This window comes from Corvus cornix, chromosome 2 (genome assembly GCF_000738735.6).
Source record: "Corvus cornix cornix isolate S_Up_H32 chromosome 2, ASM73873v5, whole genome shotgun sequence".
In the NCBI taxonomy this organism is placed as follows: domain Eukaryota; kingdom Metazoa; phylum Chordata; class Aves; order Passeriformes; family Corvidae; genus Corvus; species Corvus cornix.
In genome coordinates, this window is record NC_046333.1 from 35,041,889 (window position 1) to 35,069,658 (window position 27,770).

At 44.7% G+C, this 27,770-nt stretch overlaps 1 protein-coding gene across 4 annotated transcripts; it reads left to right on the top strand.

The window, feature by feature from the left end:
- The first annotated feature begins 6,965 nt into the window (after window positions 1–6,965).
- On the top strand, window positions 6,966–19,053 carry CX3CR1 (C-X3-C motif chemokine receptor 1). 4 transcript variants are annotated; one of them, XM_010398820.4, is made up of 6 exons: window positions 6,966–7,218; window positions 8,580–8,651; window positions 13,698–13,810; window positions 15,388–15,465; window positions 17,394–17,435; window positions 17,550–19,053. In XM_010398820.4, the coding sequence occupies exons 5-6, from the start codon at window positions 17,408–17,410 to the stop codon at window positions 18,467–18,469; spliced, it is 948 nt and encodes a 315-aa protein (XP_010397122.1). In that variant the 5' UTR covers window positions 6,966–7,218; window positions 8,580–8,651; window positions 13,698–13,810; window positions 15,388–15,465; window positions 17,394–17,407; the 3' UTR covers window positions 18,470–19,053. The 4 variants fall into 4 exon arrangements, with proteins under 4 accessions (XP_010397122.1, XP_010397121.1, XP_010397123.1 ...); XM_010398819.4 differs by having other exon boundaries at window positions 17,394–19,053; XM_010398821.4 differs by lacking the exon at window positions 15,388–15,465.
- The last annotated feature ends 8,717 nt before the right edge of the window (window positions 19,054–27,770 follow it).

The window sequence follows — 27,770 nt, forward strand, 5'->3', positions numbered from 1 at the left end:
GCTTAAACCTAAAATGCATACTTATTTTTGATTTATTGGTGTTACTTGTACCAGAGGCTCCCTTCTACAGAGGGTCTGTTAGAAAGATGGAGACTTTGTCTGATGCCCCTCATGATGTTCTGAATGTCTGGATAGAAAAGCCTTGACAGGCTGGAGCGTTGCAGTGGCAGCAGGGGGGCTCGTCACCTGCCACACTGTGCAAGCCTGTGCAGCAATTGTATGGGTATGTTTAAGGACCATGCTGTTGAGCTACACCAGCAAAACGTGGGATGTATGAGGACATGTTAGTTTATGGTCTTGCTAGATTTCTCAGAAAATAATGTGAAGTGGGACCTAGCAGATTGTTCCTCATCTCAGCACGGAGCTGCAGGACTGCCACTTGAGCACAGGGAATGATAGTGTCTTGTCCCAAAACAGTATGCCTGAGTAAGAAACTAGTCCATATTTGGCTTTTTCTGGAATTATGCTGAAGCCTTCTTCCCAAGGCAACATGGAGACAAACTTATTAAATCCTTGACAGAATCTCTGGCCTTCAGGTCACTTGTTCAGGCCGGTGCATGCAGTCTGGGGATGAGGATAGGACTGATTCAGTGCTTTCTGGAGGAGCCCTGTCAGCCAGCAGCACAACTCCGCCTCTTTCTGCTGCGGCAACATCCAGCTACACCTGGAGGTCAGAAACAGACAAAACTTTAAGGAGAGGAAAAAGAAAATTTAATGAAGGGTATTTGTATCCCACTCTTCTCTTAGCTGAAGGATGCTCCTGTGCAGGGATGGGTCTACATTAGCATACACAAAACTCCCCAAGCCCAACTCTCCAAGTTAATTGTATCATGTCCAGGAGAATCCTGTTTTATTTTCAGCCTCTTGAAAACACTTATTATATATACATACATATGTATACCAGTTATGAAGCAGCATAGAAATTATTAACTGTGCCGGAAGAGGATCCAGAAAGGAACATGACAGAAAAAAATAAACATGACTTTAGGTATTCTGTCTGGATGTAAAAATAGTTTGGGAAATTGAAAGGTAATTATAACCTTAGTCTGAATATGTCAGGTTTAACTGTAATGTGTGGGCTGATATTCATATTTGGTTAAAATACCTCAATGTTAATGACCCTTAAAGGCAGCAAGTAATACCAGGCAAAGCAAAGCTGCCACTGTAGTGCGTCAATTTTGACGCACGGTTTCTGAGCAGCGTGCTTCTGCTCTACGTAAATCTGTGTTTCTGCTGACTTGCCTGAAATGCTAAAATGTACAGAGAAAGGTCACAGAAATCCCCACCTCAGAATAGCACAGATTTGGGTTCCTACAGCCTCTGCTGACGCATGTGTCTGCTGGGGCCTCATTCTGACCCAGCGTTGCTCTCCGGCCTGGCAGGTATCCCTGCGGGTCTGTGTGCTTTCCAGCAGTCAGTGCAGCCAGTGTAATGCTGGTGTCAGCAGCTGGGTCAGACTTTACACATCGGACAAGCTCTATGAAAGAGAAAAGTACCACCACTCAAACCACAGTGTCTGCTGTCACCCCAGCAAACAGTTTTTCCTCAATATACTCCGGTATCCAGGCAGACTTCCCACTAACATTAATCAATGTGCAACATGTACATGTGGGTCTGCCTTGGCAAGACATTCATCCCTTTCTTCACCTGGCACCCTTGGATGATGTGCAGTCTCTGTGATCCTCCACATGCCTGAGTTCAGAGAAGGTGCGAACACGTGTGCAGAATGTGAGGATGGACAAAACACGAACTGCCAGGACACTGAAAAATATTGATTGTCCTCAGTGTTTGACTCAGCACAAATCTTGGCTGCAGCACTCAGCAAGGTAAAGAGATCTGTGTAGCAAGAAACACTTGCAAACCAGCTGCCAAAAGGCAGTGCCTTTCCTATACAACGAGTAGAGAAAATGGGTCTTGTTCCCTAATGCTCAGGTATTCAGCTGGGCTGAGAGCAAGGAGCAATGCTGGGTGGTTTCCTTGGGTATTTTGTCCATGCTCAGTGCAAGGCAGGCAGCACTTCCACTCTCCTCTCTCACAATGTCTCTGTACCCGTGCACATCTTGCACCACCATCCCTGCACATCTCAGTGTCCCCAGCACCACACTGTCCCGACGTGTGCTCAGCTGCAGCCCTGCAGAGAGAGGGGTGGTGCTGGTGCAAATGTACCCAACAGCTTCAGCTCTCATAAGCAGCACAAGGGAGAGAAGGGGGAGGGGGAGGAGGGAAGGAGGGGGGAAAGGCATTTCTTTATTCAGCATTTTGAATAGCAGCTTGCTGGAGTGTGGCTATGCAGCCATTCCTCCTGCCTGGATGAGCCTGGGAAGGAAGGGATATGATTGCCCAGACAAAGGCTTCTTCCTGTCTTTCTTGGGTCGTGCTGTTATTGCTGGAGCTGACCTCACAAGCAGTGCAGCCTCACGATGCGCTCTGAGTGATCAGTGTAACTCAGGTACAGCCTGAAACAGGCAGATCCGAGCAGCTCACAGGCACATCACCTGTCCCAGGGGAGAACACCTCTGCAGGAGACCTGGCTGAGCCTCTGCCATCTCTGCAGGGCAGGACAGCACCATCTCAGTGTGGCAGCTGGAACTCAGGAACACAGATGTGGTCACCAAGGCATGAGTGAGCCTAAGCACTGAACTGTTTCAATGCCCTTATCACTTCCATGTCATTTTTAATGTGGGAAAAATGTTCCTCTTTCTTTTTGATATCTCTTTGAGCCACACTCCTTCTGCTTGTAGAAAGTGTGCAAACCTTCATCCTTCTGTGACTCTTTCCTTCACCAGCCCTCAGGATGAAACATTTCCATCTCTAGACATAACTTCTCTCTTCCTCACTCTGAGTAATTTTTGCCTCCCACCTTTTTAATGAAGAATAAATACATCTCCCACTGGTGGCTGGAAAGGCACCAGAGCTCAGTTGTCTTCTTACATCTCTGCAGAACAGTAACATGAAGGGATGAGGCTTCCTCTGATGGGTTTTCTCTCAAAAGAGAGACACAGAAATTACTTCTGTGAAGGCTTGTGTGTGTCTCTGTGTGAGCAGCTGGTGCTCACATCTGCACCAAAAGCTGCCGGGTGGGCTCTGCTGCAGGACAGCATGGGAGGAACAGGACACTGATGTGACAGGGATGCACCTCCAGAAGTGCCTCTGCCCAACTGACAGAAAAGACGAGAGTTTTGGAGAAATTAAAAGAAAAAGTGTCCAGCAGGGGTCAGTGCAGTCACGGCTATGGTGTGTGTCCTGCTGCCGAGCCATGCAGGGCAGCTCTGCGCCACAGAGCTCCTCCCGTGGGACTCAGGGGCTCCATCCTGGGAGGATGGAGTAGCTACCCCCAGGCCATTAGTGTTCCCCATGGGCCCTGCGGAAGGGACTCCAGTGAAACTCTTGAGAACCAAGAGAGCTTCTTTTTGTAGAAAATCACCACCATCAGGCTTTCCCCCATGGCAGCAAAAGCAAAGTGTGCTGGGGAGAGCAGCATTTTGATCCTTTAGGTCAGACATTTCTTTACCAAATGCTTTAGTCCACAAAGCTTGAACTTGCCAGCACTGCTGTGCCAAAGTCTGCCTCCCCAAGCTGACCTGGCAGCCCAGCCACAGAGCAGGAGGAGATGCCAGTGGTGTTGAAGTACCCCTGGTCTCCCGAGATAATGAGAGAAATGAGTTTTCAAATTTGTAAGGCAACTCAGAAGGAGATGCAATAAAAAACCCAGGGTGTTTGCCCCTCTTTACCCACAGTGTTGCTACACACACATCCTTTACTCTTGATTTCTTCCTGTAAAACCATTGTGTGCCTCCCAGCGGGGAAGGCAGCACACTCCACCTAGCCCTTCCCAGGAAAAGTCTCTCTGGTTACAAGGGATGCAATGTCTTCATTTTAGCTTGCAGAAACAAAAGATGTTTTCCTCCATCATGTGTTGACCAGAATGAAAGTCTTCCAGCAGCTTCCTCAGACTTTTTTATTCCTGAGATATATCCTCAATGCCAGAGTGTGAGCAGAGGCTGAAGATGGAGAGCAGAGGTATTGTGGATGTGGCAGTTGTCTTTCAGGTGGTATTGGTTTCACACCTGTCTGTATTGCACTACAAGTGCACACCATGATAATGAGCAATAACTCTTATCTGGGGTTATCACTCACAGCAGAATGCAGCAGAAAGCCTTTTCTGTCTCCTGGGGAAACCTGCTGAGGATCTCTGTGAGTCAGCTTGATTTGGTTTCTCTTTAATTGAAGTTTCCAGATACAACCTGTGTGGGTATCCCTTTTGACAAACCTCATTTCTTTTTGAGGGTAATAGCCTGCTCTGTGCTCAGTTCCAGTTAAATTCTGGACAGTACAGGAGGAAGAAGTTGATGACCACCTTAAGGGAAACCCTGTTGCTAGGAGGCTCTTTCTACCTGGAGGCAAGCAATGGCTGGGGACAGCCTGTCCTGCTGTTACGTGTGAGAAGTCCTGACCCTTCTTCTTGAGGATTTTGCCTGCAAAGAGCTACACCAGAGGTACTGTGCTGAGTACTGGTGACCCAGGAGTGGCTGCCCACCGGGGTGAGGGCAGCCGTTTCTGTCTGGGTTCTGCCCACACCTTACAGGTCAGCAGCAAACTAGCTCAGCATGTGCAGGTCCCAGTGGGGAAGCTCCTACTGGATTATCTGTGCCCTCTTTAACAAGGCTGAGGGAGGTGGGGGTTGGAGGGACACAGCCCCTCATCATCCCCATGAGGACATGGGAGACAAATTTAGATTTGGGTGTCTGTAGCAGATAAGTAAAACCTTGCAAAATGAGGGCTTTGTTACCCTTGTGAAATCATGGCTCACTCCTGTTACTTCAGCTAAGCAGAAAAGGACTCTGGGAATGACTCAGCTGAATTAGAGGTAGAAAACAAGTTATGTAACCTTTGCATGTTCACATCGTGGTTTATGGTGGTTGGTTGAATTACGTTTGTTGTGCTTCACAAGAATACGACTGATAAAGGGCTAATTGCTTAAAAAGGCCTGTTTTTTGCAATAAAGCAATTCCTCTTTGCACCTGCCTGGGGAGTTCGTGTCGTTTCGCATCGTTGCTGGTGTCCTCCAAACAACAGCACATCTGCAGACAGGGCAGTGCTGCTCTGATAATATCAGACTGGCATCAAGGAAGCCTTCATTCAACTTCCTGAATCTCATGGTTGTCACACAATGAGAATGTTTCCTTAGTACCATCTACCAGAAATTATCTTTCTGAAAGTTAGAAGTTTGTAATTTTGGCAGTCATAGATCCTACTTTCAGGGTGTGGGAAGAAACCAGCCATTAGCCTTCTGATGTTGTCCTGAAAACAGTGCAAAGTGATTTGCATCTATTTTTAAAGAATGGCAGAATGGGTCTACCAGCACTTGTCAGAGAAAAAGGTGAGTTTTGAAAATCTGCTGCTCTGGCCCTTTATAATTCCCTAACCTTTAAACTTTATTTCCACTAGTGTATCTTTTCTGTCCCTGGTTAACACCTATCCAGGAGTCAGTTCCCTGATTATTTCCACAGGTTCTTCTCCTGGCCCACCTGGCTCACATAATTTGTATGATTTGGCTGATGTTGGAGGCCCATGGTTTGACCTTAATTACATTGCTGTGTAGCTGTTGGGAATGTAAAATTTGCTAGATAAAGCATAATACAGTAAAAAAACCCCGAAATGTAATCGGCAGAAATACCAGAACTGAACTTATACAAAGGTGTTTGCCTGGCAACTTGCTAACCAATGCACAAGCAATAGCTCAGGCAACCTGAGAGATATTCTTCACCCCCAAAATCCCACCAAGGTCAGCCTGCCTGAAGACAGCACAGCTCTGCCTTTGGGGAGAAGACATTTTAATCTCCCTTGACATTTGAGGCAGGGGCAGTACCTGGGGGTATTTCCAGGACCACATTCCTTGTGTGCTGAGGGCCTTGGTATTGGTACAGCAGCCAACCACACGCGGTGTCTGTTTCTCGTAACACACCCCACTGCACAGCCTCCTGCCTGGTTCCACCCCAGAGGAACAGCTTTTTGTGCCCCAGTGGTGCCTGGCAATGTGCTTCACAGCATCCCAGTGATGCTGCTCTCATAATGCAACCCTGAGCAGGATGCTCTGGTCAGGGGCCAAGAAGGGTTCTTGATTAATAAACATCCCAATATTTTAAACCCTCAAACTCCACTGGTTCTGGGCTGCAGAGAGACATTACACATAAAATCTTGTTTACAGGCAAAGAGGAGGCACAGTATATGTATAGGTAGAGGCAGGAGTTTATTGTGAGTGCAATGGCGTTCTCAAGGCTCCAACTGTTATCAGTTTAGATCTGCTGGGTGCAGAAAAACAGGAACACTATTGCAGTTTCAATTTTTGCACACACATAGTTTCTGGTGTTATGCTCACCCTTTCCCTGCTCCTTTGGGTCCTAAGGCTGGTGGTTTCACCTGGTTGGTTGTGGTGAAGTGAGGTGTCAGAGAAAGCTGTCAGCATCTCCAGTCCTTCCCTGGGATGAATGCAATGTTCACCCTGGTTTTCCATCTGTCTTTTTGTAGGATCTGCTTTGGATCCTTTTTATATGTTTTCCAACATGCTTCTATAGCTTCTTCTCTCTTCTCTGGTCTATACACAGCCTACTATAGGTGGTGCCCTTTATGTATGTTAGATATTGATTTTGGTCTCTCTGTTACCACTAAACCCAGTTTTGCCAGCTCCAGATCTGCATCTTTTAGCTGACCATCAGTGAGTTGTGTACAGCTGTGGGGCTCCCCAGTGCCAGCCTGTGCCCCATCCTCTACCATCCCATACCTGTACTCCTCTGTGCTGCTTCCTGCGTCCCCCCTGCTCAAGGTCCCTGCTATTGTGCCAAACTTGTATTTCTACACACCGTACTGTGTCTGAGTGAAAAATGTCTCATTCTGCATAGAAAGGGAGGAACTGAGGGGGTGACAGCTTTGACATGCTGAGTATGAAGCACGTCAGGCATTTCTGTCTTCCGTGCAAGTCCTGTCCTCTGTAAGCCCTTCTGTCCCTCTGAGTGGCTGCCTCCTACTTCAAAATTTCACAAGCAAGCCAGCAGAACCCAAGCACAGCACATCAATACTATCTCAGCCCCAAAGAAGCTCAGCCCAGGAAGCCAACACGTTCACATAGGCATGAGGATTAGAGAAGAGGAAACATACATTTAAATCCAAACAGGCTCAGCTTGAGGGAAACATTGGTTTTCAATGCAGTTATGAATTAAGGTAAGAGACAATTATATTTTCCCTCTAATTTGACAGAGCAAGACGAACGAAATGGTGTCTTATGAACTTAAAGAAATTCTTCACTGCTTACTGCTTGAAATCTAAATTATATATAATTTGAAATATATAATTATATCTAAATGATATGTAATAATATAAATTATATATAATTTAATATATATATTATAATATATAATACACTTAATATATATAATGATATATAAAATATAATATATATTTGTGGGTACTGTTTACAAATTGTGAAAGTAGAAAGGGAAGCATTTTTTGCTAATAAAGTGAACCAGGACAGATAAATTTTACTCTGTCACTAATTATTTGTGGCATCTTGTGGTAAGAGGAATATTCACCATGGATAGAAATGCTCAAGGTTAGCAGATGCTGATATATGACTAGTGTGCAACATTAACCCAGAAGGACAGACCAAGAAGATACAGCCCTTCTACTTCATTAGAAGTTTTTTGTTCAATGTCTGCAGGGATTTCACAACTCACCGGCATTGCTTGCTTCTAGTTTTGGTCAGTGAACCAACATCCAAAACATCACTGACACTGAAAGACAGCCCAAAAAGCAGAAAATCTGGTAGAGCCAATAGAAAGCATGTGATACAGACAGATCAGCAAGAGAGCAATGGAAATTACAGACGTTTGAAAAGCCTTAAATTTCTGTATAACATACCTGATTTTTCTGTGACTCACCTTTCCACAGGAAAGATGTTATATAAAGATGTATGCCGGTTTGGGTGAGACATTTGTGTAACTCAGTGGTGGCCACCCACTCAGTACTTGTGTGATATAAACACAGATCCAGAACAGTGGTTCCCAAAATCTGGTCTGTCGGGGCAAGCCCTGTGTGCAGGCAGTGCAGCCAGAGGCAGTGAACTGGATGACAGGATAAAAGACAGCAACTGTGATGAATTTAAAGGGTTTGGGCAGTGCAGAAAAAGTCCAAAAGGGAGAAGAAAAGGCTAAAATTTGACAAAAAACAACACATAGTACATTGAGAATAAATCCCATAGAAAACCTGATCTTCCCAGGAAGGAGCTGGCAACTCCAGAAGTTAAATCTCATCCATACACAGTCAGAAAGGGGTAATGTGCTCTGCTCTCTGAAACAATGGAGAAGATGACTTAAAAGAGCTCCCACTGATAGAGAGCCCTCTCAGATTTCTCAGAGATGCTGAGGCAATATGAAATTATTAATCACAAAAAGGGGTTTGAGGCAGGAAGCAAATAGATGCCACAATAAAGGCAGTGAGGGGACAGAGCCCGTAGTAACCATAAACAAGTACAAACAGTGCTCTTAGCTACAAATAATCATCTGTTTTTACTGTCCCTTCAACAGAAAATACAAAAGAAATTGGAATGCTGCTTCAGAAGGGAAGGCCTGGGAAAAAAAAATACTGAGGAAGAGCAGGTAAGAAAAACACTGGCAAAATGGTCAGCTAGGCATAAAAAAAAAGATACAGAGTTCCTGAGAAACTGTGCAAGCAGAAAGGGTAATTAGGGGAACTGACAGGCTAGATAAAATACCTGTGAAATAAAAAAACCTGATCCTGGCAGTCACCATCCAGTCACCATCATCAGGTGACAACCCCAAACACCCTATTCCCTGTGGGCAGCTCTTGGGAGGGCCCCTGCTCCCTCCCTCAGCTCTGCCACTGCTTCCCCAGTAGCTGAGTTAAAGTGCTCCCCAGCCTCTGCAAGGACCAAAATAAATACTGCTCTGCAACAATACTCACCATTTACCTAATTTCCCACCCCCTGGCTGGTCCTGGGAGCAGGACACTGCTGGGAAACCATCTCAGGCTGCAGAAGCTCTGCAGAGCTCCCTTACTTCTGGTCATAGGATCAGGACCACTCTGAGAGACATGGATGCAAATTTTAGAACCATTTCAGTGATTTTTGAACCTCAGTTTTAAGATGCAGGGGAGATGTGGGAGTCCGAGTCATACTGTCAGATCATCTTTCCTAAAGGCATTAAGTAATTTCTGAAACAGATTCATGTGCTCAAGAGACTTGGTCATGCCCTGAAACCTGAACCTATTCCCTGCTCCATTAAGTGTGCAGGCACCAAGGCTCCTGCATGTCCACCCTGTCTGCTTCAGAGGGGCTTTGTCCTCCCCAGTGCCAAGGGAAGGAGCTGAAACCATGAAACCTTCAGCTTTTGCTATAAATACACCAGCAACCACAGCAGTGAGCTGCCCGGGGTTTGGCAGGGCTTTCCGTGGCCCCAGCAAACCACACACGGCTGGGATGCAGCTGTCCCTTCCAACTGGCTCACAGCAAGTCTTCTTGGTGGGGCAGCAAAACCAGCACGTGGAGGGATGCTGCTGGGGGCAGGATGTGCCCAGGCCATCTGAGTTCAGTCCCCTGTGCCTGCTTCGCAATGATGGTAGCACAAACAGCCTGACTGAGGCCACCAGCCTGGCCAGTGCACTGAGGGGCCAAGGGCGAGGTCTTGTTCAAAATAACACCTCTGTTGTTGCTCTGAAAGATGGGTGATGAAGCCCTTGACATTGGCAGAGACAGCTGGAAGTCCGTGTTTTTGTGTTTTCTTTATGAATCGTGACTACACCTAATTTTGATGCGATGGGCTAATAGAAATCTTGTGCTCTGATTACTTGCTGTGCTGCAGTTACCTCCAGGTGAGCATGGAACATCACTGAGAAAGCACTTTCCAAAGCTATAATGCCCTAGGCAAAGGCGAGAGAGACCCTAGGGATTTTGGACTCTAAATTCTCTCCTCCTGCCTTCCAGGATCAAAGTCTGATCTTTTCAAATGTATTTTTTCACCAAAAACTATTGGTTTAAATTTGTAGATTTACATGCTTCTCGTCTTCAGCTAGTGGTGTCTGCTTCTAATTTAGTTGGTAATATTGGTGTAAAAACTGTAGAATTGGATCAGGGAAGTGGCATTTTTTAATATCTTTGACCTAAATACTGTTGTAAAGGGATCAAAAGCCTCGGCAAGATTCAGTCTTGTCTTTATCAGCAGTGATTTTATCGGCTTCCATTTATGAGTCATTTACTTAAAACACCCTAAGTGGCCTAATCCTTTGAAGCCTCAGCATCATATTTCTGCACCTTCAACTTCACCTTGAATTGGAAAATTCAATAATGAAGCATCCCAGAGAACTACTTGCTTTTAAAAAACTTATCCTCACATTACTGGGGGAAGCCTCCATAAATTAAATCACGCAAATTGAAAAGCAATCATTGGGTTTTCAGAATTCTTATGGGCCACAGAAATAGTCCAGTTGATCTGAGAATAAATGACAGAAGAAGGAAGAAACACCAAAGAAAGGAATTTCCTCACCTTAAAGTCATTGAGGAAGAACTGGAGGGGCAGGGAGCATGTGGGATTTCACCACACTCACGCAGAAGCTAGAGAGGATTAAAAAAAGAACTGGTTAGGTGGGAAAACACACAGGATTCAACAGGGGGGCTGTTTGGTGACATCTCCAAACTGTGATGCTTCCTTTCCACAGCCATCATTATGGCCTCAGTGCTAGCAGCTACTCCATACTCTTCACAGGAGACTGCTTCCTTCCAGGGGTCACATCCCAGGATTTGAGCTAGCTAGTGTGGGGGAGAGGGCAGTTTAGCTTTTTCCGTCATTTATTACTGAAGAGAGTCATGGTTGTTGAGAGAAGTGCCCCAACCTGGTCTGCCTCCCTGCCTATCAAGGGCTGTAGGGTCTAACCTAGCACCCTCCAGCTGAGATTCTCCACTATGTCTGGCCTAAATCCATTTCCCAGACCAATACCTTCTCTCAAAGTGAGACCCTCAGACATGCAAAAATGTCCTTTTCCTACCTGAAATCTGTTCCAGTCATTAGGCTTTCATTGTTAAAAATGTTCATCTTACTCCTGTCTTGCATGTTTCTAGTTTGAATTTCCCTGCATCACTGTAACGGGCAGCTAATCCCACTCAAATAATTAGCAAGATTATTAACACAAGCAAAAGTGAAATCAAGTGTTACAAATTACGTCTACAGCCCCTGTATCAAGCTCTGCAATGGTAAAGTCATTTGTTCCTTCCCATCTGGCAGCTCTTTTAACATCTGAGGGTTGCATCAGCTTTTCTTGCAGTCAAGTTTCCTTTCAGATATGCCCCCGCTCTTGAGACATGGCCCACATTGTTTAACTCCCAAGTGTGTCATTTTGGTTACATGTGGGTACATTAGAGCCAATGTGAATCACCCAGAAGCCCTAGATTACCCAGATTGTCTGAATCACTCTCCAGTCCTGGAACCCTTTTATCACATGCCCCTGCCAGCTCTCATTGCCAATCTGCTTTCAGAGCAATGATAAAAATACCGAAGAGTTTTTGGCTTTCAACTTGTCATTTCCACAAACATTTTACAAGCAATATTCCTAGTTCGGCAAGGCTTCCTCCACAGACGTCTGTCTTTTGAGATCTGATGTCTAACCAGTCCAAATCCCATTGCAATGCTTCTTTGGCCTTGCTTTGGGCTGGAGACATGTGTTAAACAAATCACTGCAAATCAGAGTTCCAACTCTTCCCACACAGCCCCCTTTTTCAACCTTGCAATCCCATCAGATGCCCAAGCTAAAGCTCCTCTTCTATAAAGCCACACAGATTGGCCTCAGCTGTGCTCTGCCCCTTAACAGTTTAAATTCATTTTGCCTGGGTTAAAGGTTGGCTTAGATCAGCCCTTTCACCTTCCTTCCCATTTTCAAAGGTCGGCATGTAGAGGAGGAACAGGGAGAACATCTTCCCCACTTCAGGACTGAATAAAAGACTGACATTTAAGATTTAAAGTAACTGCATCTGCTGGGACGGGCTTGCTTTTGGCCCTGGCTATCTAACATGATCCCAAGCAACTCCAGAGGCCATTGTCTATGAATGGAACCACCCTGCTCTGAAAAACAAACTAAGTGAATTACACGAACTAGGTGGGTGTAGGACTAGCAACTGGGCCCCATCTCTGGTTAATGTACCACCCATAAGTCTAAGTTTTGGGTGGTGTATCATCTAAACTGTGGGTAGAGGTGTCCACGGCACTGATGATTTTGTGGTTGGAGGTGTCTGTGACACTCCGATGATTGTGTGGTAGATGCTTGGCCAGGCTGTTTAAGTTTTACCCATTGTGCCATCTCCTTCTAGTTCCCACCCAGTTCTGGTTATTTTCTTTAATCTCTTTCTTTTGTGTGTTAGAAGTGCCACCATAGCTACAACATTTCATTTGGAGGTGCCTGAGGTCATCCCTATGCTCTTTCTGAGAAGCACCAGCTGGAAAGAAGCAGATGGGTGTAGCTGCAAATGAAAAAAGCAAGGGCATTTATACTTGGGTAGGGTGATGGCAGCTCAGATCTAAGGGTGCCAAAGGGATATACATGCACCTCTAGGGTTGCACAGGGGTTCCCACAAAGCCTACAGCTTCCCAGGGCCAGGTGATTCATCAGGCCATTCAGTGTGCACTGAAAGCATGTTTTGCCAGCATGAGAAAAGAGTGTAAGCAGTGCTCAGAAATGCTGACTAAGGTGTGAAAACCTTTCTGAGGCTGAAATACGTTTATTAGCATACTGTGCAAATCTGAAGCGTAACCCTCTGGCAGACTGGATTTGGTTGGTTTTTTCACTTCTTTTAATTTGGTAGGAGAGGCATCACAGGGAGGCAAACTGCTTGAAGATCTCCCTCTTTTTGGCAGTAAAGCCTGTAACATGGCACTTGGCTGAAGTGCCAGGGATGACACCTGGAAAGATCAGATGCATAAACAGGATTTCCTTTTGTGTCACCCAGCCTGATGCGAGTGTTGTTTGAAGATTGAAAAGCAACTTCTGTTCTTTAGAGGAGTTTGCAGACTTCTCACAATTTCACTTCCCTGTGTATTACATGGGGTGCACATGGTGGTTTGGGAATAGCTGGGTTGAGAAACAGGGGTCTTGGTCTTGCAGACTATGGTCTTTGAGATAGCTATAAATGTGATTAAGAGCAGAAGTGTTTGTGAAGAGTAGGGTGCAAAATCGATGGGGAAATCCAGAGAGAGAGAAAAGTGGTCAAGCAGTTCCATGAGAAGCAGAAGTGAATCTACTATTTCCTGTAGTCAGCAAGGGAAAATATCTGGTGGAGAAACCTCAAAGCCTTGCAGTCCTACTCCTATGTCCTCTACACTCTTCAGTTCACTCTGTCCCTTAGGTGAACATTTATTGTAAGTATAAAAGAGAAAATTGGATTGAAGCTGACAGTGAGAAGCTGCACTGGACTTTTAGTGGCTGACAGAGAGGCTGGCAGGAAAGGATGGAGGATGGCCAGATCTAAGTTTCTCTCTTTAAGGTGCAATATCATCTCAACACATCCCTATCTAGCATGGGCTGGGTTTTGGGAGCCTTTTGGAGTTTGCAGCCCACCTACTGAGTATCATCAGTTTAAACTGAGCAAAGTGGTGTCAGAGGAGCTAAATATTCTAACAGTACTGGCGGCATTGTCCTTGCAGGATGAGTGGTGGTGGAAGATTATGAGTGTGTGACTGCTGATATATGAAATCCAGGAGCTAGAGAGAGACCAAGCCGCAGACTGCCAGCAGATTCAAAGGCTAGTATCATTTTGGTAAGTGCAGTTCTTGCTTGCCCCTGGACATGCTATACACAATCTTACCCTTCTCGTTGTTGTAGGTACCACAGACTCCTCAAGCACCCATCTGAGGGTAAAGGAAATAATTTGTTACTGTAGAAATAAATGATCCTCATCAGTGAGCTAGAGGAGGTTACCTGACTGAAATGGCATTTCAGGAAATATCCCAGCACAAGCAATGTTTCTCTTTACTTCACTAAGTCCAGGAGTTTCTCCTACACACCTGTGTAGATGTTCTCCAGTGAAGAAGGTGGCCATTCCCATGCCCAGCTCTCTCTCCAGGCAATGCCAGTGCTGAAATCTGTGCAGGGGTCTGCCAGATCTGAGGGCTAAGCCCTGGTGGGAGCTGCATTTCCTCACATATGTGATATCCTCTCTGTCCAATAGAGCACAGTGACTTCTACAGACACATATGGAAATTCTCCAGATGGACAAGCTGCCTTTCTAGATACTAATTAAGGGAGCAAGCATGTTAAAAACCAGCATAGCAAGAGGTTCTTAGAGAGGAGAGTGAAGCAATGTGCATTCCCTCTCTGCAGAGCAGGGATTTCACACAGCCCAGACAGTCAAGGCAAGCACCACCGAACAGCCCTCTCTGGATGACAGCACAATTAGCAAAGCTGTTAAGGGGATAAGAGCAGGCTTCAATCAATTTTTCCCCTCTGTCTGATGAGACTTCTGGCTGTCACACCAGGAATGACATGTATGAAACAGGAGCTTCCACGGCTGAGAAGAAGCTGGGACACTTTGCAGAAACAGCATGACCTCTGTCTGGCATTGCCACAGAGTCACAAGGATAGGACAGGACTTCTGGAGGTCTCTTGTTCAAACCCATGCACCGAGCAGGGCCAGCTGAGTTTCAAGCATCTCCAGGGATTAGAACCCACAACCCCCCTGGAGCCCTGTCCTGGTGTTTGAGCATCATCATGGCAAAAATTTGTTTTCAGTACATTAAGCAGTGATTTCCCACAGCTATTGTTAATTATTCCCCTGAGGAAAGTTGTCTACTTCACCTTTACACCTTCTCCCTAAATCTCTCTTGAGACATCTCTTGTTGAGGCTGACCAAACCCAGTGTCTTCTCACAGACCAGGTGTTCCTGCTCCAGTCAGTCACTTTTGTAGCCCTCAGCTACCTCTGCATGAGTGAAGAAGCAGCTGTGGAGCACATGAGCCTGCAGAGAAAGGCTGAGGCTCTGGCGCTGCACAGATGGATGCAGTAACAGAGAGGCAAAGGAGCTGGGGAGCTGACAGTGACACATATTCGGCACAAGAGACTTGGTGTGCCCTGGCGCTTCTGCTGCATACATTTAGTTTCAGAAAGGAAGAAAGAAATCAGGATGGGAAGGCAGAAAATGATGGGTTATTGAGGTTATGTATGATGTCTCCTGCTCATATATGTATCACTCAACACGGCAGATAAAGAGATGGCAACTCTTTATCTCGCCAGTAGAAAATAAGTAGAAAATAAGTATCTTGTTTGCAATTGCTGTCAGCTTCTGCCCCAGCACCTCAGCTTTTCCTGTTTGTGTCCCTTTAACTCTGCCGGTGTCAGATCCCTCGTCTCCAGAGGCTGGAGAATTGAACTGGGCTGACGGGGCTGGACGGACTGAAGGCGGACTCGGCTCCCAAGGCAAGTGGACAAATACTGCAAGAGCCGCTCTGCCCATGGGTGTGGCTGCCTGCTGCAAACAGCTTTCCCCACACGGTGCCCATGCCCCAGAGCTACCAGTGCTGAGGCAGCCCTTTCTAGCACACTTTTCCTGCGCAAACCACAAACATATTTTCTGGTCTGAGAGCACTTCTCATCAGGGTTTGAATTTTCAGAATAAAAAGTTATTTTAAAATTAAGAGCATGCATTTCAAACTAGCACAAAAAAATAACCCTCTTTAAGATATTTCTACAAAATAAGAGGCCAGAGCTTCACAGCCAACACCACAAACAATACTCTGGCAATGAAGCATTAGGAGAAAATGTTGCTATGGTCACAATAGCAAGATTGTTGTAGTTACCACCGTGTCACAGGAAACTGTCTCACACTTGAGGACATCTTTATTTCATGTTTAATCTTGCATGGCTTATTTTAAACAGAAGGTATAAAAACTATTGCTGTTGGTGAAATGTGGACCTGCAGGCTGGGATTCCAATCACTTAGCTCTAAGTGTCAGGAGTCAGGGTAGCTATACACCATCAGCGCCTACCACTGAGCAGTGTGTCCATGCTTGCCTTATATTTGGAAAAAGAAGTTTCATCAGTGTGGTCAGCAGTCTGCAAAGCAGTCTGTCTTGTCTGAAAGCAGATTTGGCCTGACCTGCATTGGATGAGATGCACTGCTGTTTGTTGGCTGTACTGACTACACCACCCACTAACAGGAGATGTGAACATCTCTATTAGAGACAGCCTATGGTCACTGAACTGAGTCACTTCTGTACAGGCAGCAGGGGATTCCTGCAAGAAGACGGTGACACTGTGACAGTGATAACTGCCAAGGGGTAGTTACTAGTTGCAGTTTTGTTAGCACTGACCTTTTCTTTCAGTCTCACCTTTAACAGGCTGGTTTGGCCGTGTTATCATCTCCATGGGCTTCTGCACAGTGTATCACACTCAATTTCTTTCATCTCCTCCAGCAAGAGCAAGCAATGGATACTTACAAGCTCTTTATCCAGCCAGGGAGCAGACTGAATGCAGCAACACCTGCACTCCTATAAGATTTTTGATTCCTTGCAAACAGAAATCTTTGCGGAGACTTGAACACTACATCCCAAAGGAGAGCAGATGAATTGACAGGTGCTCTGAGGTTTTGGGTGTGCAGACCAGTGAGGCCAGAGGTCACACACCTGCACCCCATACTCTCTTTGGATTCAGTCGAGGTGTATTCCTGGCTCCAGCCTCACAGCCAAAGCAGGAGCAGTCACGAGATGCTTTGTTGCTTGAGGAAAAGGGCCAATATAGTTTCTCTTCTTTTGATCATAGGAAGATTTTTAGAAAAGCCTCATCGAAGATACGCTCACTGCCAGCAGTGTCCCAGTGCAGACTTGCTCCTCTCATGTCAGCAAGCATCAGCTCAGGCCTGGCCAAACTGGGCGTCTTGCCACCCTTCCAGCCCAGGGTTAGCGTGTGGGGGAGATGCGGCTGTTGGTGTTGACAGGCACTGAATCTGTTCAACTGTTACTTGTGAAGTATCGTTTCCTGCCGAACACTGCCCCACAGGCTGGCAGAGCGTCTGCATTGCTCATGGTGCATGTACCACCTGCACAGATCTCAGCTTGCTGCTGCTCCTGCTGCACTGCAGTAAGCAGGGGCTTATGTGACAGCCCTTGAAATTCTCATTAATTTTTTTCTTATCCTAAAGAGTTAATTTTCAGTGAAGTACACGTGACAGCAGAGTCTGGGCTTTTGTCATAACGTAACTACCATCACCTCCACTGTAATACAACCCTCACTCAAATAAATAGTGACAAAATCCCAAAGCATGCTTGGTGCAGTCCCTCAGTATTTTACCACAGCACACATAAGATCACTCTAATGTTTTATTTTTACTCTTTCCATTTTGCCTCTAGCCAGCAAATTCATCATGACGGAAGCATATGCAGAAACAACAGGTGAATACGCTTACGATGAATACGCTTTCTCCTGCAATAAAATCGACATCCAAGAGTTTGGGAGAATATTTCTGCCAATATTTTACATTGTGGTTTTTGCTCTCGGCCTCACAGGGAATCTAATGGTGGTTTTTGCCATAGTGAAAGGCAATCAAAAAAGCATCACTGACATCTATCTCCTGAACTTGGCCGTCTCTGACCTTCTCTTTGTGATCTCCCTCCCATTCTGGGCGTCCAACACGGTCCGTGGATGGACCCTTGGGACTATTGCGTGTAAAGCTGTTTCCTCTCTGTACTACATCGGTTTCTTTGGGGGCATGTTCTTTATCACTGTTATCAGTGTTGACAGGTACTTGGCCATCGTCCGGGCAACTTATTCTCTGAAATCCAGAACAATAAAACATGGCTTCCTTGTAGCCTGCGGAGTGTGGGCAGTAGTGTTTTTAGTGTCAGTGCCACATTTTGTGTTCTCTCAGCTCGTAGAAAATGACTGCATTGCTGTCGTCCCACAGAAGCTGGAGAACATCTGGCCAGTGTTCTGCAATATGGAGCTGAACATTATTGGCTTTTTCATCCCAGTCTGTATCATATTCTATTGCTACTGTGGGATCATCAAAACCCTCCTGTCCTGCAAAAATCAGAAAAAAGCACGAGCCATAAAACTGATCTTGGTTGTGGTGATGGTGTTTTTTCTGTTTTGGTCCCCCTACCATGTACTGATTTTTCTAGATACTTTATATCACTATGATTTATTCACAAATTGCAACCAAATTAAGTCACTGGACTATGCAATGCACCTGACTGAAACCATTGCATTCAGTCACTGTTGTCTCAATCCTCTTATCTATGCCTTTGCTGGGGAAAAATTCAGGAAATACCTTTATCAAGTCTGCTTGAAGTACTGTCCATTCCTGTGTTTCTGTGGGCCCTGCAGTCGCTACCAGGTCACCCATTCAGTTAGTTATGCAGAAAGTGTGGTGAACAGCAACATAACCCTGAACACCAGCGACCAGGATGGTTCTGTCTTCGTCTAAAAGGCTCTGGGAAGGAGAAATGTATCAATATGTGTGTCCTGCAGGGATAGCAACTGCTGAGGGGTTGCCATTATCCGTATGAAGAGCCTTAATGGTTGCACTGAATTACTGACATGCCTCTTGCTAAGCATTAAATATTCTAAAACAGTAAAGATTTTAAAAACAAAAGCAGTACAATATGTCAGTGTTGAACATGGAATTGGATCAAGAGTAAGGAAGAGGGAAAGTAGAAAGAAAAGGAGTGCTCCGTGCCTAGAAAAGGAGGTGGAGAAGAATTTAAGGATAGGGAAGCTTTTGAACAGTTCCACCACTGCAACTTGTGCATGTGTCAGTGTACGTGCATGTGATACTGATGTACATAGACCTAAACTCATTTTTAAGGGAGGAGAAATCTCTTTAATGAATGGTGACTGACTTTTAGGAAAGGGTAATATTTTTGATAGTAAAGGGGTGTATTTTTGATGCTATATATCCATAAGGAAGTAATTTTGTGGTTATTGACTGCAACAAATGTTTTAACTGCGCATTCATATGTCATAAAGTCCCACTGTTTAACAATAAAAAGGAGTTCTTTCTGAACATGCGTTTAGTGTCACCAGTGCACCCTGTGTTTACAGCATGCAATAAATCGAGCAAGGATCTCTAATTTATGTTCAAGGATTAGAGATATGCCAGTGGGTGTATCTCCCGATTTCCATGGGCTTGGCCTCAGCCAAATGCCAGAGCTCGGTGGAGTCCTTCACTCAGCACATCCCCGAGGGCTCTGACCAGTGGACATCAGCACCCTCTGGAACAAGGGGAGTTAGAAGTATGGGTATCCCTGTGCTTGGCCCAAGCATAGCACGATCAAGCTGAGCATGGTCTGTGCCTCACCCCCATGCCCTGCTTGCTACATGTTGTAAATCCCAGCCATGTCTACACTGTCACAGACAACAGCTTTGGGGACACAATGACCACTTGCCCCTGCTGGTTACCACAGCCTTCCTCAAGCTTTGGGGCTTCTCCCACCACAGCTGATTTCCCCAGGGAAAACTTCAGCTGTACCCAGACTTAAAGCATCCCAGAGGACGCATTTCCCACATGCACTTCACAGCCTCCAAATATCCTTTTTACTCGTGCAGTAACAATGCACTGGGGGAGAAAAATGTCCATCAGACAACTGAGTCTTTTACCTGGGCATCCCTGTCATCATCTGCTGTAAAACAAAGGAGAATTTGTTGGCACTGTGGACTAGAGTTAGGTGAAGGGAAAAAGGACTGTTGCCAATAATGAAGCTGAGATCACCTTACAAGAAAAATCAAGGACCAATCTTACAAAATAAGTCCATGAGAGTGCAACCCTATTTCTATACACTGAAGAAACTGATAATATCTCAAATCAAAGTAACTCTCTCACTTCTGAACTAACACAACAAAGTTGTTTCAGAGTGTCAGGGGGAGGAGTAGGGCCTTTCCTTGTGGACCCTAGTACCATCTTGTTTCTAAAAAAACGTGGAGGAGAGTGTGTCCATTAAGCAATTTTCCAATGGCAATAATTACACAAACATTCCATTTTTTGCTACTGAACACTCATCACCCTCTACACTAAAAAAAAAACCAACCAAACCCCCTTTTCATAAAACGCTTTGTATTTGGTGGAAATATATTCTCTATGTTAATTTTGTAATTTTCAGCTATAAGTGGACTTCCACACTCCAGACTTGCTGTCTAAGTGTAGCACGAGTGTCACTTGAAATTAAATTATTTTTTAAAATTCAGTCTGCCTAATCAAGTGGCAACTTTGTTTGTCCCTACCCCCAAGAAAGTGGTATTTTAAGAAGTGGTATTTTTGCAATGTTTTTTTAAAGAAATGTCAAGATGTGCAGACAGAAAGAGGAAGGTTCTGAGACTAAACAAGAAGTTATCTGCATGAAGTCAGCCTGAAGATGGTGGATTGCCAAACTGAGCAAGGCAATTGCGCTTGGTTTATTTAACTTCCCTTAGATTTTCCAGACAATGGTGAGTTACTGAGTGGGAAGAGTAAAAAGCTCCTTTAAATATGATCCGTGTGCTGTCTTCAGAATGAAAGGTGGAAACTCAGAGCCTTATGCCCGCTCTCTAGGAATGAGGAGCCTTTTGCTGCTTCTCCCCAGGGGTTCCCCAGCAATCCTACCCGTCACAGTACAGTGCATCCCTCTCCTTCCAGGTGCATCTCCCTCTGGCAGGGCAGACTTGCTACTGTGAGTCAGACTGCCTCGACAGCCCTGGGTCCCCTGCAAGCTGCAAAAATCCTTCACTTCCAAGCTGTCTTGGGGTGACTTTATGATGTGTATCCCATATCGCTGCCTATGCCCAGAAATTAATTATTGGCCTTTCTATGCCTCTAAACTGAGCCTGAGAGGGGGAAGAAAAAAACTGAGCAAAACTTTCTCAAAGCAGTTTGCAACTTGTTCAAGGTCACATAAAGATAGCAGGTTTTTTTTTTCCCAGCTGGGGCAGGGGAGGGAGGAAGCACCCGGCTTGCGGCTTTCCAGTCAGCTTTTGGCCAGTTTTTCCAGTTTCTTGTTCTCCAGAGAGAGGCTGAGAGTTGAACTTTTCCTTCTCTGGAATTCCGGATTTTCTCCCTTTTCTACTGGACTGCCTGATTGCTGTAACATCAGAGCACATCAGGAGGACTTTCCACCAGGCACAGAGGGCCTGGCCCCGGCCCAAGCCCCAGCTCCGAGGAGACCAAAGGGAGGACTCTAATGCTTTCCCAGGTTTTTTCCTCTACAGCAAAAGATTTTACCATTTAACATTATTTTCCTTTCCCGTGTGTTTGTTAAATAAATAGTTTTATCTTCACTTTCCTTCGAGGAAAATTTTTTTTTTTTCCCGAACCTGGTGGGGGAGGGCTGGTTGTGCCTTCTCTCAGAGGATATATATTTCTAAATTTGGCCAAACCGGAACACAAGCCAAGGGCCCCTCCTGACAACCTGTGCTCCAGTCTTCTCTGCCACACTGTGCAATGGAATACTTTCAAGGATTGCCAGCATGACATTATCAGGTTTTATGCCATGTATTTGCAAGTTATTATATAAAGTTTGCCATTTATTTTCATGGTTTTATTGCCCAATATTTGAGCATTTGTATGAGATTAAAAGCTTCGGGAGCTTCTAGGCGTTGGGCTCTGCAACAAACCGCTGGTTTATGCAGGTTCCTCCTCATAGGAGCAGTGCTAAATCTTTGAAAACCCAAGTGAAAACCAAAATCACCATTTTCCTTTTTTTTTTTTTTTTTTTGTATTAGCTGGAAGAGTATTCTTGTAACTTAAAAAACTTCTATTCTTTAAAAAACTTTGGCCTCCATGGGACATACCAGTGCTCTGAAAGCAGCAAGTAACAAACTTTGCCAGGTCTGGGTTCAGCTGCAAGCTGAGACCGGCATTGCTGCCCTTTGCTGCACTGCACCATTCAAGCCTGACTGAGAGCCCATTGATGTCTCTTTAAGAACTGCACTTCCAGTTAATTGTATTTGGTTGTGCAAAAAGGAGGGGAGGAAACCTCTGGGTTTGGGGGGGTGGGTGTTAGGCTTTGGGCTTTTGAGGGGTGATGAGCTATCTTTGCATCTTTATTTTTCATCATGATCAACTTTTTTTCCTGTTTGACAATCACACTGACATTTACCATAAATCTTTTTCCAGCTGGGTTACAGTTTGAGGAACTAATAAAACCTGAATCCAAATTTCCTTGGCAGGTTCACGACTGTATTTCATGTTCTACTTAAAAATAGAATGAACAAGACACATTCAGCCAAACTGCTTGCAGGGAGATACATGGACATCAGTATTTTTTAGGTGCCACTGTGAATCTGTCTCAATCAAATATTACATCACAGCTCCAAAATAATAGGATTTACATTTCTTCTTGTTTTTTGTTTTGTTTTTTTTTTTAACCACTCTGGTTTCTTGGGTTTTTTAACAAAAAACTTGTACAAAAAGCTTAGAAATGCAGCAAGTCAAAGCATCACATTGGCCTAGGAAATTGCTCAGCAGTGAAAGCTGTCATTTTCAACACTGGCATCAGAAGGAGCCAGTCGCTACCCACATATTTCCTTTGGATTCAGCATTTGCTGGGAGTGGATTTGAAGTCCTCGCCCAGGGCAGTCTGAAGTTTTAATGATGTTCTTCACAGAGAAACTATTAATTAAGTAATGGGTTATGGGTTAAGTACTGTCATTTCCATTTTGTCTCTGTGATCTTTGTGAAGTCCCTCACTGAGATCTTGTGAGTGATACAAAGCCCTTGTCTTAGCAGGACCACAAGGGAAAAAGTCTGATCCATGCAAACCCCAAGTCCTGCTATCACTAAAAATCAAATGAGAATTTTTCAAAGAAAATCTGAAGTTGCACTATCTCTACCCACTGTTGCTTTTTCAGGTCCTAGGTGGTAAATTCTTTCTGCTGCAGTTATAGCCCAAGCATGATGCCGTGCTTTGCCAAGGGCCATTGACACACCACTTCTAAAATAGCCACTGAATGAAATATTTTCTGTATTAAGAACATACATAGTCCTGCTCGAAGTTTTACTGTTTGCACTTCAGTTTCCTAACTCTGTAGGACACCTGAAATTCTAATGAAAACCTGAGCCATCCAGAGTTATTAGTTTGAAATTCAAGTTCAGTAGTCAAAGCAAAAATTGAGAACAATTTCTAACTATTAAAGATTGTTTTCTGACACTTACTACATTCAGTTTCTGTTGAAGTTGGCAGTAATTCTGCTGCCACTGTTAAGCAGAACTTCCTAATTTACTTGGTAGCAACTCTAAGAACTTGGTTTTCACCATACACACCCAAATTTGAGACCTGCATTTTACAGGGCAAGTGTTAACACATTGTTTTCAGTATGGGGGAAAAAAAGTCCACCGACTGTTCCTGTCTGATTTTGCTTGTTGCACTAATACTCGACACAAAAATGTTAATATATTGCATTTTTCATTCCTCTCCCTAAAGAAATACTGTAAAATAACCCCCATTGGACATGAGGAAAATGGTTTGTTTGTGAAGAACAGTTTGCATTTACCAAATTTCTGACCATGATATTTCAATCAGGAAGACGTACATGAGCTTTATATCACTGAAGGCAGAGGGTAGTGAATGGGATAGAGAATGAGAGCAAGGACTCTGGCACTGCTGTTTCACTATACAGGGGATATTATCCACTTTCCAGCTGCAGCTGTCACTGGAACAGTCTGTTTCCCACCCCACTCATATTAAGTCTCTGATCCATTGCATGCATCTGTCACTGCTCCATATCCAGCTGCAGCACAACAGTTCCACAACACATAGGTCCAATATGCCAGGATAGTGCAGGCAGCTGAGAAGCTGCATTTTGCCCACGAGGAGTTCGCGTTTAGCCCATAAATTTGCTACATTAAAATTAAAGCCAGCGGCACCGAGAGGCAGAGAAATGGCAGCAGAGATTGCAGCGGCCCGTACGGGCAGAGCACGATGGAGGACACCGACAAAGCTGAGGCAGCGCAGGGGCGGTGGCTCCACGCACCTCTGACAGACAGTTCCCCCTGGTGTCAGACACGACCTACTGCTCCCACGTGGAATCTCCTGTGCCCCGGACCAGGACGGTTCCTTACAGATAGGAGCTCCTTGAAACCCTGAGCTGCAGCAACAATTATTTTTCCAGTCTCCAACCAGGCAGGAGCAAACCAGAAGGAAATGGTAAATCTGAAACGCACCTGGAGCAGGTTGTTGAACCACCTTTGTTCACGGCCCTTCGCCACCCACTTTGCCCCAGGCAATTGCTGAGCAACAGAGATCCCAGTTTGGCCGTAGCTGGAGCACAAAGCAAGGGGGAACATTTCCCACCGGAAGGGCCTCAACCAGCAGTGCTGATGGCCTGTAACCAGGCAGGGATGGGGAACTGGTTAAGCGTGCACAGGAATTGCCTTTTCAGCACCTCCTACGGACATCATGCTAGGCCTTCTGGTACAGATGAAGGAGCTTCAGCTCACATCTTCTTTGCCCTGGAAGGAAGGTGTCTGAGGAGACTCAAAGCTGGGTTTGCCTGTTTTGGGAATGGCAGTATCAGAGCTGACTAAAATTGGACCAGGTCATAACCCCCAAGTGGCTTCAGAGTCCCTTTGCAATGAATCTTTGCTTTATTGTAGTCCCTCTCCTCCTCGGAGTCCTGTTTAGAAATTAGGTATCCTCATACTGTGATCAGCTTTTTGTTGTTGCTTTTTTCCAAGGGAGCCCTCATTAAGGCTCACCCTCAGTTGGTTTCTTGTTCAGCTCCTTTTTCTTGGTCCTGTTGCTGAGCCTTGCTCTCCAGATCCTCCTGGTAGTTCAGGTTTCAGGGGGCTACAGTGAAGGGATGGTCAAAATACCAGTTATCGTAAAAACAATACAGAATGCACAGGCCAGGGTTTACAGATCAGGTCAGATTCAGAAGGGGCAGTGGTAGACAGTAGTATGCATCTTTTTGCACAAGGCCAACAGCACCGGGAGCCAAGTATTTCCAGAGTCACCACACCCTCTCACTATCCCTGTAATCAGCCTTGCCCCCGCAGGACCCTCTGCTCTAAGCTCGCTCCTTCATTCCTTCTGCCCATCTTTAGCGTCAATGCTTTCTTTGCATTTCCACCAGAAGGTGGCATTATTAAACCCTGTTGGACTTGAAAGTCATTCATGGTTAAAGCAGGGCACCCCAGCCAAACAAGTGGAGTCACTGATTAAAAAAGACAGAGTGTAAAAAATATATTTATGAAAAGTAAGAAAAAATTAGTCACTACATTCTGCTGATGGAAGAAACATCAATTTCTCAGAGGTTTCATTTATTTGCTTGTGAGCAAATGTAAGTCTGTAGATGTAAAATTAACTACAGGCAGTTTCACCAACAATTCACATAACACATCAGAATAGCCTGTGAATCACAAAGATGAAAGAGATGCTCCAATGAAGACCCTTTACTGTCTTTGTTGTATTTAATAAACCTTAAAAGCATTTAATAAGCTTTTAAAGGCTACCAGCAACACAAAGCACACAGAATCCAAAGCCTTTTTGCCACATTGTCATCATTCCTCTGTATCTAAACTCATCACAATAAACATCAAAAAAAGTGGCCTGAGAACACTTCTGCTATTCACCACTGCCTTGTCTTTTTTTTTTTTCTTCAGAAAAAACGTCCTTTAAGAGGACCTCATAGTGATGGTTGGGTGATGGCTGGGACATTTAGGAAAAACAAAAAATTAAATCTCAGGTATCAACGGCTCCTCAGAGTGGAAACAGCCCAAACTTCTCACCTACCTGTAGAAACAGCTTGGTAACATTTAACAGATCGCTGAGCATCACAAGGAAAGCTCCCTGCTGTGCCATTTCACACTTAAGAAGAGTAAAACTCATGTTTTTTGCATTAGTGATTTTTATTTTTAGTAAAATTAGGCATATAAAATGACTGTTTCTGTCATTTTTGAGGTGAGAATTTTCAGTTCTTTTTTTTAATGAGGAGTTCTGTCTATAGCAGTTTTGCAAGCACGGCATGTGGAAAGAAAGGAAATTAGACCGAGGAGAAGGATGACTGACACCATTCACAGAATCACCAGTGGATACAAACAGTAGAATGCGCAGGGCTGGTCCCCTGAAAGCAAAAAAGATGAGGGGAATTGCAGCTTAGTGTTGAGCAAGCAAAATATGTTTTTGGCTTAAATCATTTCCTTGTCAGCACAAACAGCTATCTTAGCCAAAGGGAATACATGCTTTCAAAAAGATTGAATAAATGGTGAATGAATCACCTGAGAAACAGTGTACACAGGGGTTGTCTCTAAAACGGGGAAATCACTCACTTCCCTTCTTAAGTTCTCTCTCAGAATGATGCAGTTTTAGTCATGTACAGGAAATTTGGAATGCATTAAAAATTACAAAGAAAGGAACTGTACAATTAGCTGGTAGAACAAACACTTTGCTAACAAGGAAGTATGGGAGCTAGAGGCGTGCAAACTGCAATCCAAATTCACCTGAACTGCAAAAGAAGAATCACACAAGGCCTGACCATGCATGAAGGACTTGGCCACCTGATGGAGAGAATGCTTTGATGAGAAAGGTAAATGTTCGCCCATCTGTGGCAGCATGGATCCCGCCCTGATCCACACAATCAATCAAAATACTCATTCTTGCAATTAGTGGTCCCTTTTTATTTACTGTCATCTGCTTCTCTCCTGGGCAAGCGTCTTCCAAAGGAGGACTTGTCTGAATCATCTGTCCCTGGCCAGCATTGAGATCAGACAGAATGGATGGTGCACTGTCATACCAGTAGTGAGTATCTCACAGCCTAGTGGGTTAGGTAAATGTCTATCTCCAGTCCTTCCCTGGGCAAGAGTCCTATGCCTCCTGTAAAATGGCAAATTAATCATAAGACTTCCCATAAAAGATGGGAGTGGCTGAAATAATCTTTTGGTGAAAAGCAAAGTTTTTTATGGTATAGGTTGTTCCGCATTTTGCTTTTATTAAAATTTATATTAATATTGTATTGTATCCTGCTGTATTTAATGTGCCCCCCCCCAAACACCATCCCATATAAAAGGTTAATCTCCTTCCAGTCAGGCTAATCAGGTTTGGTCCACCCCTGTGCACTCATGATATATTTGGTCAGTGCCACATATCCTGATACCATTTAGTAAAGAAGTAAGATGACTTCTTTTCTTCTTCGCTTCCCCTGCAAAACCATTAGTTTTACAGCAGCACCACTGAGAAGCCTTCCCCCTTTCCCCTTAATCTTGCCATCTCCTGCCATTCTCCTTTTCTTAGTCTCTGCCAGGTTCTCCAAGAAGCAGCTGAAAAAGACAGGCTGCCATGTCAGAAGGGGACCTCAGAGCTCCCCTACTGCAGACTATAGTTACACTCAGTCCCTTCCACTGTTCTTTCTCTCCAAGCAATTGCAGGACCTGCACTCACACCACCTTCCCTCTATTTTCTGCACTGTCTCATTTGCCCTTATTTTTTCCTGTTTTCACCACAGTTTTCCTTGCAGGCTCTCCCAGGAACCCTGTTCATTGGTAAACCATCAGAAGGTATTTCAGGATTTATTCACATCCTCTTGATTTTCACGAACTGGCAGTTATATTTTTTTAATCTTCATTTTCTGGAGTTCACGCATCACAAGTTTTCGGTATCTGTAGCCATAAACATTATTCTCTTTTTGTGGCTGAGCATTCCTCTTCCTGCAGAAACACTCTTGCTCAGTCTCCTTACAAAGACAGACCTTCCCCTTTGGTGATTTAGTATGAAGTGCACTGATATTATGGCAGGTGCATTTGCTACTTGAAAGCCTTCCAA